Raw genomic sequence first — 13025 nt, 5'->3', positions numbered from 1 at the left:
GATAAATTGATGAAGTTCGACTGACCAGACCTAGGAATCAGTTCAGGCCGATGGGCAGTTTGGCGGCTGGGACAGGAAGATGGATGGCGTGAATTTCTGTCCCTCAAGAGCATAGACTCCAGGTATTTGATGTACTCCGCATCACTTCCTTCGAAGGGGAACAATCTTTCGGTGGCTTCCATGGCTCTGATGTGGAGGAAAGATGAAAGCGGACCAAAACAATGCTTTATACCCGATGCGGTACCCGTTTAAACGGGTACCGCATCGGGCAATTCGTTCAGCTGAGCGGGGTAAGTCTGTTAATAAATGCACTCAGCCCATACAGGACTAAGCCCATATCAGCGGAACAAAGTTATTTATAGGCATTAAAATCAAACGAGAATCCTTGTGATCACAGTACATTTGTCCGATATTGCCTAATGTCCGGATCGTACAGTTGGTCTCTTAGCTTCTGAGATTGTACCAAATACGCATTTTCTAGCCAATACAAGCCGTCCGGATATTTCTCAAGGCTGCCTTATAAACTCCCATTCGAGCCTCAGACTAGGGCAGGGTAGAGTAAAAAGTCATGTGAGGCCTTGAACTCTCGAAAGGGGACGTTCTGCTTCGTCATTGTCTGGTACGATCGATGGATTGATTCCCAAACTGTATTATCAATCGGCCGCCTGAGAAAATAGCTCAACCCTTCAGATACCGCACCCGATGAATCAAAATGCCAAGTGATGACTGACAACTTCTCAATGGTGGAACGGCTGAAATCCAGCACTAATGACTTTGCAGTTGCAGACAGAATTGCATCTTCTGTGGTGGAATTTTGATCGTCTCGACTGCCCTTTAGGGACTGTAAGGCGTGTAAAACCAAGCTAGCGTCTTTGTTGAGGTGTTTGGGGGATAGACCTTTCCCCTGAGGCGAGAAGTCCATACGCAAATGCAACAAGATTTTTAAAGCTGATTCGGTTGGAAAAAGAAGGAAGTGGAGAGGGATAATCTCGTAAATATTAGATTCAATATTTGTTAGCGTAGGAGGTAGCCACTTACCATTTTTGAAGTGTATTAAACTTGTACTTGGGTCTTGAGGTCCTTGGTTGAGGTGAGTGTCTCTTATATCCGAGAGTCTTGCCTGATCAGAGTACTTAGAGCACTTTCACCTACCTGAGTGTTCATCATGATCTGCCTACCTTTCTCGCTCATTCCAAATTGGATACAGTCTTATTTTCCCTCCGACGATGATGATGGTTCCCTGTGGGGTGGAACAGAGGAGCCAGGCCCATACGAATATCTCGAACCAGGGTTACCAGCCGCTGCTGCTCCGTGCAGCCCGATTGAAGGCCCAAGAGAAGAACCTAGTATTCTCAGACCTACATTATTGAACAAGAATACAAGGGCAATAGATAAGGACGGCCACGTCTATTCTGGTCAGTCGAAAAGTTTTCTTAGAAGGCTCCTTTACAGAGGATACGTTCTTCGCATTATCAGTCACTTAACTGACGAAACACAAGCAACGCTTATTCAACCCGAGTACAGCACGAATAATGAGATTCTTAAGCTTCCTCCAATCCCTCCACACATTCGGAAGTTTACTCCTAGAGGCCAGACTGTTAACTTGGAAGAGGGGAGCATCTCCTCCCCGTGCGAGAAGATTTTCTTCTGAAAAATCGAGACACTTGCCCGATATGCCAGGGAGAGGCCAAACAACCGATCTTCAGGTAAGTTTCTTTTTCATCACAGATTCAGTTCGCGATCCTTTAAACTGATATCTGCTTCCGTAGCCAACCTTGTTGGACATCGCGTTATTGGCCCAAGTGGAAGAACTCAGGAGTTCCTTGGTATCATGTACAATCACAATACAGTCGACAGCCCGGATTTGCTGTTTTTCGTTAAATACTATGACGGATCTAGTGGGGTTATTCGCTGCGGATCGTGGCTCCGTGGGAGACCGAAATGTGTACGCGATCATTTTTTGTTACATATGAAAGTTTGTCGGGCAAAAGAACTGGTGCCTTGGGAGTCGCTGGGGACGACAGAGAAGTTCAACAAGGACAACATGCTTCGTATTGCATGGGCAACGATTCTCACCAAGGGCTCTCGTGTCTGAAACAGCTTTGTAATTTGTTTACGCTGTACACGCATTCTAATCATAATTCTTCTCGTTATGCATTGTTCTCAGATCAAATCAAACATTGTTGATCATTCCAACTGGGAGAGCACCGTCGTAGGTCCGCAGGAAAGAGTTGAATCAGTAATTTGACTCATCCAGATGTAGACTCATCGACGCCGTCTTAGAGCCGAGGGTGCCATAGCTGCGTACAATTCGAACAGATATATAGATCATCAACACCTTCCCCAGGACTAGCTGGAAGGAATGGCATCCGACCTGTACTCAAAAGAGCGACTTCACACTCAAACAGCATCAATGAGTAACCAGGCCGAGTTTGTTCCAAAGGCTTGCCAAGACCCAAAACAGAACCCGGTCTCACCTATCGACTCAGTGTTTTGCGATTATTATGAATCCAGGTTCAGGCTGCTCCCGAATGAGATTTGCAACGCATTGCTTGAGAACTGGACCGACATTACTCGTCCTTTAGTCTGCCCCAAGGGCAATTGGCCGCCCTCTGGTACTTGTAAAACTGGCCTGCAACCCTTGCACTCTGGACATTGAGTTCAAAGCTAATCAAGAACAGATATTTCAGAGCTGGTGACTTCAAAGCTGGTGTACATAATGTGCGCGTCAATGGTCGACTGTGCTATGCTCAACAATCTTTGCAATGCTACGAAACAGATACCGTTTCTTCGGGAATCCAAATGCTGCCAGATGATCATTGCTGGTATACTACTTGTTCGGAAGGGCGAAATAACTGGCTCTCTTGGCTCTACGCATCATACTCCAGGCTTCAGTATCCAGCCACAAATCCCTTCTAATCCTCACCCAGCTGGACCGAGCTTAACGGATGAAGATTTGTGCCCCAAAGGACCTTATCAAGTTATCCGAGGCCAATCAATCTATCACGCTTGGTCACGCAAGGCCCTCGATCCTAACGATACAATCATCTCCTGCAGTCCATTCAACCCTGGTCTACACGTGTGGTGTGTCAATGTCGTCCATGAACCATCTCACAGCCGAAGATTCAATTTACAGCATGGCTTCCTGATTGAATGGCAAGTTTTTACCCTAGAAGGTCAACCAGGGTAAGTCTTTGCGAGGTACCCAATTCAAAGCTAATTCATTTTCAGAGACAACTTGCACAGAGCGTGGGTGACACTTAGCAATGACAGTCTCTGTTCAACAACGGGCCAACACCACTATCTGCTCCAGGACCCCATGGTTATCCAGAAAATTCGACGCAACGCAGTTATTGGCGGCTTGTATCTAGTGGGAGCGATGAAGTGAGTGACAAGGCTCTCAACTCTTGCGAAAAGACTAACTCAAGGCTATCTTAGTCATACCCGTGAAGCGACCAAACTTGCGTACTACCTGTAAGCCCATTTTATATTTCTAGTTCGCACGCATGGTGATAATTGGGCTAACTTACGGAAGTGGTTTCTCAATTAGACAGGGATACTTTGTGGGTGGAACCAACGGCCCCTTGGTAGAAGAGATAGCAGACTGGAATGCTATACCAATTATGATAAAGAAGATCACGGGCTAGTTTGTTGGTTTTTTATCACTCGGAAGTGTCAAGAAGTAATACCTGTTCAAGATAGCCAAACTTTTGCACCAGTATTTCAAATCTTGACATCACCACTCCGAAATGAAACATGGGATCGGTTTCTTTTGCAGCATCTTGTATTAGTCAAAGTAATCAACCGGAAGGTTTCGCTTTTTCCCTCGTGAATATTAGCCACTGACGGTTACCATTGCTTGAATTTGTTCACTTGCACATTTTCTTGACCCCAACCTACCAGCCTATGTTTTCAAAGAGAGTATACGTAATGTAAAATTGGAGTTGCAATTGAGGAAACACTCAGCAGATTTGGTGCTCCTCATGAATTCATGAAGTCGAAAATCCTCATCGCAACCTATGCTATCTCTATACTACTTAGATAACTGCCAAATGACATGAAATGGCCAGGTGCCTGTTTAGTAGGTCTAGGCTAATTACTCTAGAAGCGGCATCTGGATACTCAATAAGGACGGAGCTTGCCGCAAAAGCTAGAACTAGACATAGAAGGTTAGAGCGCCAGCCATCCTATATATTGGGGCAACACATAAGATGTTGTACACGTACTGCTTTGAAAGGAAAGCTATTGGTAAAATTTATATATTCCAAGGCCTCTGCTCTCTCCAGATCCTGAAAATCGAGAAAATCAAACCCGAATAATTCGCTTCAATCGACTATGGACCCCGGAGCTGGCTTTAGTGTCGTGAAAAATACCACGGTTCTATCCCCCTTCTACCTCTGTAAGATCCTCACTACTACTAAGTAATATCGTCCATCATATACTAAGTCTTCTAAAGTGTTGAGGCCGAATCCAGAAGGTACTGGCTTTTGGCCTTTCATCCCACCTGTTCTACAGCAATGCGAGCGCAAATTCCGACCACCAGAACTTTGGTTCACTCCGACTGAAATATTCATAGCGATGGTGGAAATCTCACCAAAGACCGCGTTCGACACCGAAATCGGCTGTGCTCTTTGGACGTGCATAGACCAGATGCTCAAAATGCAGGAATTTCTTGACTCAAAGGAAGCTCCCCTGGCGAAGATTGCTCGTAAACTTCAAAGAGAAGTTGTCGTGCAACCAACCTTGACGGGTCTTTCTCCTTTCTGCGGAGAAGATACAAAGGGGCTGAAAACTGAAAGATGCATTTTGGAAAGGATTGAAATACATCGTGGCGTGGAATATGAGATTACGAGCTGGACAATCCACTTTACCACTCGCCAATTTCATGATTACAGCGTGTCGGGGAACTTGGCAGACCTTTGTTATTTGTTCATTTGATTTTGTGTCTGCGTCTCTTTTTAGAATGTGCTCCGTTTCTGAAACCACTCACATGTCATAAGCTTCGGGTCCATATTTTCGGCTTTTAATGCACATCTGTTTCCCTGCATGATGAATTACCTAGAACAAGAGTTTCCAGCCATTACTGCTCCAAACAGGCCGATTGAAGGTCCAAGAGTAGACCCTAGTATTCTCAGACCTAACTCATCGAACAATGATACCAGGGCCATAGGCAAGGAAGGCCATGCCTATTCAGGTGAGTCGAAACATGTTCTTAGAGGGCTTCTTTACAAAGGATACGTTCTTCGCATTGTCAGTTGACTTGACTGGTAGAACACAAGCAACGCTTATCCAGCCCGACTACAGCACAAATAATGATATTCTTAGGCTTCCTCCAACCCCTCCATCCATTCGGAAGTAATTGGGCGTCCAGTTCTGATCATCAGAAGGCGATTTTCCACCCAGGAAGGATATGTTGCTTCGGTGAGTGTGGGTACATTGCAGCATTTCCGTACGGTGTGCGGTCCACTTCCGACATCGAAAGATGAAGTGGTCCATGGTCTCTCTTGCTTGTCCACATGCACATTGATCCGTCTCAGCGACGTTGATTCGGTAGAGATATCCATTGAGTCTTGCCATGCCAGTCCGGAGTTGGGCCAGCACGCTTGCTTCTTTCCAAGACAATCGATCATACAGCTGCCGGGTGTGTTTCCCTGGAAGTGCTGCATCCACTCGTTTGACCTGTCTCCCTACGTTTTCTGGCAATCCTTTGTTGGCGGCGGCTTGGGACCTTGCTATATTCAGTGTTGTTGACTACATTCTTGGACTCCGTGTTTGCGGGGTAGCGTCTTCTTGGGTCGCGGCCCTGGCCTGCTCTTTTGCCAGGCCCAGCAGTTGATTGTCTTCGCTGCTTGGGACCCACCGAATGCGGATCTCGTTCCCGTGTCTCCGTAGTCTCCTGATCAGCTTGTATATCTGGCAGATGTGTCCCTGGCCTGACTGTTGTCGAGGGTTCCTCAGTGTGAGAGCCGCCGCTTTGTTGCTCGTGAGCAGTGTGAATCTGTACTGTTTCAGCCCCGGGACCGTGTCCAATGCATTTGCCATTGCTGCTAGTCCTGCGCAGTATGCATTCTGCTCTGCTCTGGCGCTCAGTGTGACGGAGTGGGTCTTCAGTTTCAGTTTTCGATACCGAGGTGGCTGCTTCTCAATCGCCACTCCAAACCCCACCAGCTCGTTCCGCGCCGAACTACTGACCGCGATCTGCATGCGTCCTCCTGCGTCGGCCTGTGTCTCTGGAACTTCATGATTGTCGGTCTGCACTCGTTCCTCCCATGGGGCTAACGTAAATGGGTTAATAGTCTCCAGTGTTTCCATCTTGCTTGGATTACTTATAGTGGCGCCGCAAAAGTCTGGTGACACCCAAAGTGTTGCACTAATATTCTGCCGGCAATTAGCGTATGCGCCACTCAAAAACTACTATTGATGGGCGGTATTCCCTTATAGGTAGGCGGTAAAGAAAGGTACTTTTGGGTTATCACAGACTTTTGTGGCGCCACAACATGATCAAGTTTTCCGCCAATCAATGATCTTGGATTGAATGGTGCAATCATGTTTCCCTTCCAAGACCCGCATGAACTTTGCGTATGCTTAAGGATTGATTCATGATCTAGCGATTCACTACGAGTATAGTTAATATAAATTTATTTATATTATTAATAGGCTTCAGTTGTAAGAATGAAAACATTTGTATAATAGTAATGTCTTCAATAATGGGTACAACTGATTTTGATGCTTTATCTAAAGCAAATTTTTATTAGTTCCCGATTGAGAAATATATCGCCTTGTCTAGGCCAGTTAAAATTTACTCACAATTTGCGCCCCACCTCAGGCTCCGACCGCCACTTATTTCCCCTCCCTTTTTACAATTATCACTGCTTTGATTAATTGACGAACAGCTGGTATGCAGCCGTTCAACCTTGCAAAAGAACGCGAATTCTACAAGTAAGTATTGACCTAGAATGATTATCAGCCAACTTATTCTGACTGCAAAAGATATCTACCGCGCGATCACTCGGTCTATCCTTTTGCTCCGTTTGATGATGCCAGTCAAAATATTTTCGTTCCACGGCCATCTCAAGACCATGCCTTGACAGCATTCGCCCAACTGGGCGCTATCAAGCTAGATGCGAAACGCGCAATGATTTCGCTCTTCGGTCGCACTCACCAGTACGTTCTTGCGGAGGCCACTGGGACCACATCTCGGGATAATCACGACGGCTTATGGCTAGGATGTTGTGTCTTGCCGAAGGAGAAGGGCCTTTGTAAAGACGTTGCAAACCTGCCTCTTTCAGAGCCTTCAGACAATCCGGCTATTGTTGGGGGTAGCGCATTTGTGATGCCGGACGTGAGGAACAATGAATGCTTCCAAAACTCCGGTTTGAGCCACAGATTTTCCGAGGCACGGTTCTATGCCGGGGTACCCATAATCAGTCCCAGGGGAATCACAATCGGATCATACTGCGTCTTGGACACACAGCCAAGAAAGTCGGGACTCGAAAAGCCATTGTTAACGTTCATGGAGGGTATGGCAATTACTATTATGGAATACCTGGATACGGCGCAATCGAAACACCGAAATCGCCAGTCAGAAAGAATGATTGTTGGTCTGGGGAGCTTTGTTGAAGGCAGGGCCACGCTTCGTAATTCATGGGATGAGGCGCACTTGCAAGACGCTGCGACAGGGCAATCTGGCGAGACCGTGGAGGGCCAATTGAACAAACACCAGCAGGATCTGCAGGAGGCACACGATTACTCTGGACACCAGAACCTTCCTTACCGCGAACTTGAAACAGACTCTTTGCAGCCTCGTGCCTCTTCGAAAGATCTTCCCAATGGCACCAGTTCAGGTGTGACGATGACAATGCCCTCGTCGACAGTTACATCAACTGAGACTCTCTCAGACCCGAATCAGGATCGAGGAAATAAGAAAGACGGGAGGCAGCAACATAAAACATCCTTCAGAGCCACTATTTCGGGTCACGACGTGCCGAATGATGTGGTCCCGGCTGCTTTGACAAGCATATTTTCACGCGCAGCAAACTTGATCCGGGAATCTATCGAAGTAGAAGGTGTTGCCTTTCTTGATGCCAGCATCGAGTCTTTTGGCGGGCTTGTTGAAGACGGAAGTCGCAAAGCGCGCGAGGCGTACGAACGAGACGCGACATCAAGCAGTGACGGTAGCACCACTGAATCAGAGACTCCCCCAAGCACCCGAAGGCTTCCTGTCCCGAACATCGAAAATGACGATACCACAATTTGCCGTACATTGGGCTCATCAACGTCAAAAGCCTCCAGTATTGATGATCTCAAGCCAAATCATGATTTCGCAATGCGCGAGTCATTGCTGAGGGCCATCTTGAATCGGTACCCGCATGGGAAAATTTTCAATTACAACGAAAGTGGTTCGCTTTCCGATGACAGCACCAGCAGCAGTGGAACCTATCGCAACTCAGGGAGGACTTCGGGTCCCAAAACAAAACGAAAAAGACGACGACCAAATCACAGGCAGGATGCTAATGATTTGATTACGGTCCTTATAGGCGCCAGAAGCATCATCTTCTTACCTCTATGGGACTCACACAAATCCAAGTGGTTCTCTGGCGTTCTTGTATGGACCATCACTCCAAAACGAGTCTTCACTCCCGAGAGTGAACTCGCATACCTTCGTGCTTTTGGCAACAGTGTCATGGCCGAGGTTCACCGCCTGGACATTGAGATGGCAGAGAAGGCTAAGACAAAGTTGGTTAGCAGTATCTCACACGAGCTTCGAAGTCCCCTGCATGGAATTTTGGGCACTGCGAACATATTATGCGACACAGCTATGAACGCTCTTCAGCAGGGAATGGTTCATACAATTGAGTCTTGCGGCCGGACCCTACTGGATACAATCAACCATGTGCTTGACTTCACTTACATCGATAAATTTAAGAATGATTCCGCCAAGAAGAAGCATGCATACTGTGGAAAGCAACTCGATGTGCCGGATCAACCAAAGCCGAATCTCGAAAGGAATCCGCCCAGAACCAGTGACAACTCTCATGCCCCTGTGCAGCTTGACGCTGTTCTCGAAGAGGTGATGGAGAGTATGTTTGCCGGACATAGTTTCTACAATGACCCTTTGGCACGTTCTCGGGATGTGGGACCATCGAATTCAACCTCTATACCACCAAAGCCAGTGGCTGTTATTTTTGACATCCAAGAGGCCGCCGAGTGGACAGTTCTGACAAAAGCTGGTTGTTGGCGCCGCATTCTGATGAATGTCTTTGGCAATGCTCTGAAGTACACTCCTTCTGGTTTTATATATGTGGGACTTAAGGTATCTCCACTACCTCATTCGGAATCTGATGACTGCACTGTTGTGAAGCCCGCCGGTGATCATACTAGTCAGTATCTGGTCACTCTGACAGTCAAGGATACTGGGAAGGGCATCGATGTGAATTATCTGCGAAACGACTTATTCACTCCTTTCTCACAAGAGGATGCCCTCGCTCCTGGAAGTGGCCTAGGACTGAGTATCGTTCGCGAAGCACTCGTCTCTCTTGGGGGCTCTATTGATGTCACCTCCGAGAAAAACTACGGCACAGAACTATCAATCGAGGTGCCTCTGAGCCTCGTACCTATGCCGGATAACACGTCAGATGATTCTTCGTCACATTCAAGCGAACGTTACAATTCAATAAGGAATCTGGCGCAAGGAAAGACCTTGTGCTTGATAGGATTCGGTTCATCACTTGAGACAGAGCGGGATATCACTCTCTACAAGTCCCTGGAGCGTTTATGTCGAGACTGGTTCCATTTGACTGTCAAGGCGGTGACAGTTGACTCGGCGTTTCTACGTAGAGAAAACACCCCCTCTGATTTCTACTTGATGGTCCAAACAGGGCTTGATAATCCGGACTTCGAAGGCAACGAGCTGCTCAATTCTGATCGGCTTACCAACGGAGAACAAGGTGGTGTATCGCCCTTGATTGTCATCTGCCAGTCTCCCGAAGCAGCACACAACATGTCTGTGCGTGCAACGGGTCGAAATCGGGAATCAGCTGTTGAATTTATCAGTCAGCCATGTGGACCGCGGAAACTAGCGAAAGCACTGGATATGTGTATGCATCGGCGAGAAGACCAAGCGTCTGAAGCGGGTGCCAATGAACCCACTCGCTGGGTTGAGTTGCCAGAATCTTCATATCTACCGCTTGATATTGGGCCAAGAGACCCGCCAGATGAAAGATTGAAAATCAGCAAACGACCCACGGCAGGGGTGATCGCAAACCGAGACAACGAAAACTGCAAATCCGCCCCTAAAGGCCAAATTGAGAACGATACCTTGCCTTCAGAGGAGTCTTCACCACCCGAGAATACCGTAACACAGCAGCCAGACAACAGCCAGCCGTCAGTATTACTTGTTGATGATAACGAAGTGAACTTGAAACTCCTTGTCGCATTTGTGAAGAAGGAAGGCTGGAGCTTTATGACAGCAAGTAATGGATTAGAGGCTGTGAAGACGTACCAGGCCCATCCGGGAAAATTTGGAGCAATTATCACAGGTATGTAAATATGTTTGTTCTTTAAGAAACGACTAACAAAGAAAGACATTTCGATGCCCATCATGGACGGTTTTGAAGCCACTCAGGAAATTCGCCGTTTTGAAAGGGAATATTGGTCTAACAATGCTTCATCAAACCCGCCCCCTGGCATCCGGCAACCATTGCGGCGTTGACTGGACTGGATAGTGCTGATGCTCAACAAGAGGCCTTTTCAAGTGGAATCGATATATTCATCACTAAACCAATTCAAAGGCGAGGTATACGTACAATATTGGAAAGTGTCAACTGTTGACAGTACTCTGTGCGTGCGTGTGCGCGCGCGTGTGTGTTTATGGCATTCTCGTGCAAAATAGAAGGATGGTATTAAATTCGATTTGAATTATGGTAGCGAGGATTAAAATACCATGGTCGCACCTTGTCGGCTCTTCTGCTCATCGCTGAGAGGAACGTGATCTGCAGCAGGATGGATCTACAACTAAATCCAACTGATTCGCTAGGAGAAGTTGAGTGCTTGCTTCTGCCCTCTCTTTCCTGGACAGGGCCATGCTCCCCGCATGATGCTGGGATGTGGCGGGAAAGTCATCTCCAGAATTTCCTTCGTCGTTGCGTTTATCCATGTCAAGTGAAAACAATCAAACGGCTGGGAACGCTGGCCAAAGATAAATGGCACTTGCAAAAAATTGCCAAATGAACTGGTTGCAGAAAATGGGCGACATCCTACTTAAATGCTGGAGCCCTCACCCTGGAAACAATGAAAACGTCTCCAGAAAACCGAGGCATATTAGACTACCAATGGCAGAATAGGTAGGCTAGACTTGCAGCAGGCCTCGGTAGGAAAGTAAATTTGTCTCTTCTAGAGACTCATGATCTGCAGTCGGTTCTCTCGAAGGCTTCAAATTACCCCTTTGGTTCGAAAAGTAGCCGGAAAAGTAGCCGAAAAAGACTTGATCATAGTATCAATTGAATCAAGTCAAGCGTTGTCTCTCCAATGAACACTCGAAATCTGGTTATATGGACGCCGGAGTCCAATCAGGAGTTCGTTGTAGTTACGATACAGGCAGTAAAGACGTGCGACGTTTGGATTTACGGATCCACATCAACAAACGAATGGCATTTCCATCATATTTTCTGTTTGCTAAGCTTTGTGCTCCAGTACACTTGTAGGGAGCCTTGCTTTCTTCCGGGAAAGACTCGACTAAACCGCTTGGTCACTTCCGGCCAAGCAAGCTCTTCTTCCTCCCTGAGCTTCACCAATAGCCGATCCTCTTCCGCAGACCATTTTAATCCTTTTCTCGAGGGACGAGTGCATATCGCGTCATCCATTCCGGCACTCGTGGTTGAGTGTTCAGACCAGGGTTCCGAAATTTCATCCTGTCTCGAAATACACGTCGATGCTGAGGCGTCATTTGTGCCAGAGGGCATTTGGAGGCACTGAGATAAGGCGCCTTCAAATAGCCACGACAAGAATTGTAGTCGGTCTTCGACCGGAAGGGCGGAGAATTGGGCACGGACAGTAGAAATGGACACATTCTTGGGGCTAAGTCCGTGAGTCGAACGACCAGCCCGGTTCCTGTCGCGATTTTCAACGACCACTGAAACTTTGCTGATTTTGGAAGGTTGCCGGCCAAGTTTCAGCGTCCTTTTCAAAGTATGTTGCCTGCCTTCAAAGGGAGCATCTTCATTGAAGATGCGAGGTGGTTCAGCCACAAATCTGTCTGGGAGTGTTGTGAAACCGGAGGTTGTTTCTTTTGCTTGGGCCTGCTCAGCATCCTGGGAATGGCTACTCCCCAGAATTGCTGGGTCGATTGTTGCAAAGTTTGAGAAAGCTCCGGTCTGGATAGAGCTTCCAAGAATCCCAACCTGAAAATGCGGATCGGGAGTGAAAGCGAGATCTAGGTCGCCTGACTCAGAACTGGGAGGTTCATTCTCAGGATTCTGCATAGTATGATCAGAAAGCATTGTATGGTCCACATTGTCAGAGCTTGATAGACCGTCCAAATGTAGAGAGGAGCCCTCCCAGTCAAAGACCTCAGTATCAGGATCAATAGATGGTGTTTGGCGCAGTATCTCCGTCTCATGTTGAGTGATTTGAGCTTTTGGTTGGAGACCGCCGTCCACACAAACCTCCACCGGTGGCCGCACAGGAAGGGGATGTCGCTCAGGTCTGGGAGCATGACTGTTCTGGCTCTGTGGAATGAGGTCCGTAGGATCGGAAGGAAACGGCGTAGCAGAGATGGAGACAGGACTCGGGTAACGACAGGTATCGAGACGATTCCGCTGCCCTTTCTCTTGGGAAGGATTCCAAGGCCGAAAGCATTCCAAGTGAAAATTGGCGTTTGCCATCCTGCGCCGAGGGGTAGGTTCAAAGATCTTTTGAGTTTGTTTATTGGGAGAAATCATCAAACGGGGCACTGGTTAAGAAAAAAGTCTGGGTTTGGAATGAGGTTAAGAGAAGGGGAAGAGCATAGGCAGGAGAAGGGAAGGAGA

At 47.3% G+C, this 13025-nt stretch overlaps 4 protein-coding genes across 4 annotated transcripts; 2 read left to right on the top strand and 2 right to left on the bottom strand.

Moving 5' to 3' along the window:
* Positions 1-2413: 2413 nt before the first annotated feature.
* Positions 2414-3647, top strand: N7484_008149 (uncharacterized protein; the record flags this gene model as incomplete). Its single annotated transcript, XM_057118536.1, has 5 exons — positions 2414-2615; positions 2682-3186; positions 3232-3384; positions 3439-3474; positions 3536-3647. 5 exons carry the CDS (start codon positions 2414-2416, stop codon positions 3645-3647), a joined length of 1008 nt encoding a protein of 335 aa, XP_056971571.1.
* A 2104-nt stretch (positions 3648-5751) lies between these two features.
* On the bottom strand, positions 5752-6312 carry N7484_008148 (uncharacterized protein; the record flags this gene model as incomplete). The annotated part of the gene is made up of 1 exon (XM_057118535.1): positions 5752-6312. The coding sequence occupies one exon, from the start codon at positions 6310-6312 to the stop codon at positions 5752-5754; it is 561 nt and encodes a 186-aa protein (XP_056971570.1).
* A 586-nt stretch (positions 6313-6898) lies between these two features.
* On the top strand, positions 6899-10711 carry N7484_008147 (hybrid sensor histidine kinase/response regulator; the record flags this gene model as incomplete). The annotated part of the gene is made up of 3 exons (XM_057118534.1): positions 6899-6939; positions 6991-10538; positions 10584-10711. 3 exons carry the CDS (start codon positions 6899-6901, stop codon positions 10709-10711), a joined length of 3717 nt encoding a protein of 1238 aa, XP_056971569.1.
* Positions 10712-11657: 946 nt separating this feature from the next.
* Positions 11658-12881, bottom strand: N7484_008146 (uncharacterized protein; the record flags this gene model as incomplete). Its single annotated transcript, XM_057118533.1, has 1 exon — positions 11658-12881. One exon carries the CDS (start codon positions 12879-12881, stop codon positions 11658-11660), a length of 1224 nt encoding a protein of 407 aa, XP_056971568.1.
* Positions 12882-13025: the final 144 nt, after the last annotated feature.

The sequence above is a fragment of the Penicillium longicatenatum genome (genome assembly GCF_028827895.1).
Source record: "Penicillium longicatenatum strain IBT 33135 chromosome Unknown contig_4_segment0_segment0, whole genome shotgun sequence".
Classification (NCBI taxonomy): domain Eukaryota; kingdom Fungi; phylum Ascomycota; class Eurotiomycetes; order Eurotiales; family Aspergillaceae; genus Penicillium; species Penicillium longicatenatum.
Note: the sequence above shows the minus strand (reverse complement) of the source record. Positions and strands in the feature narration are given on the sequence as shown.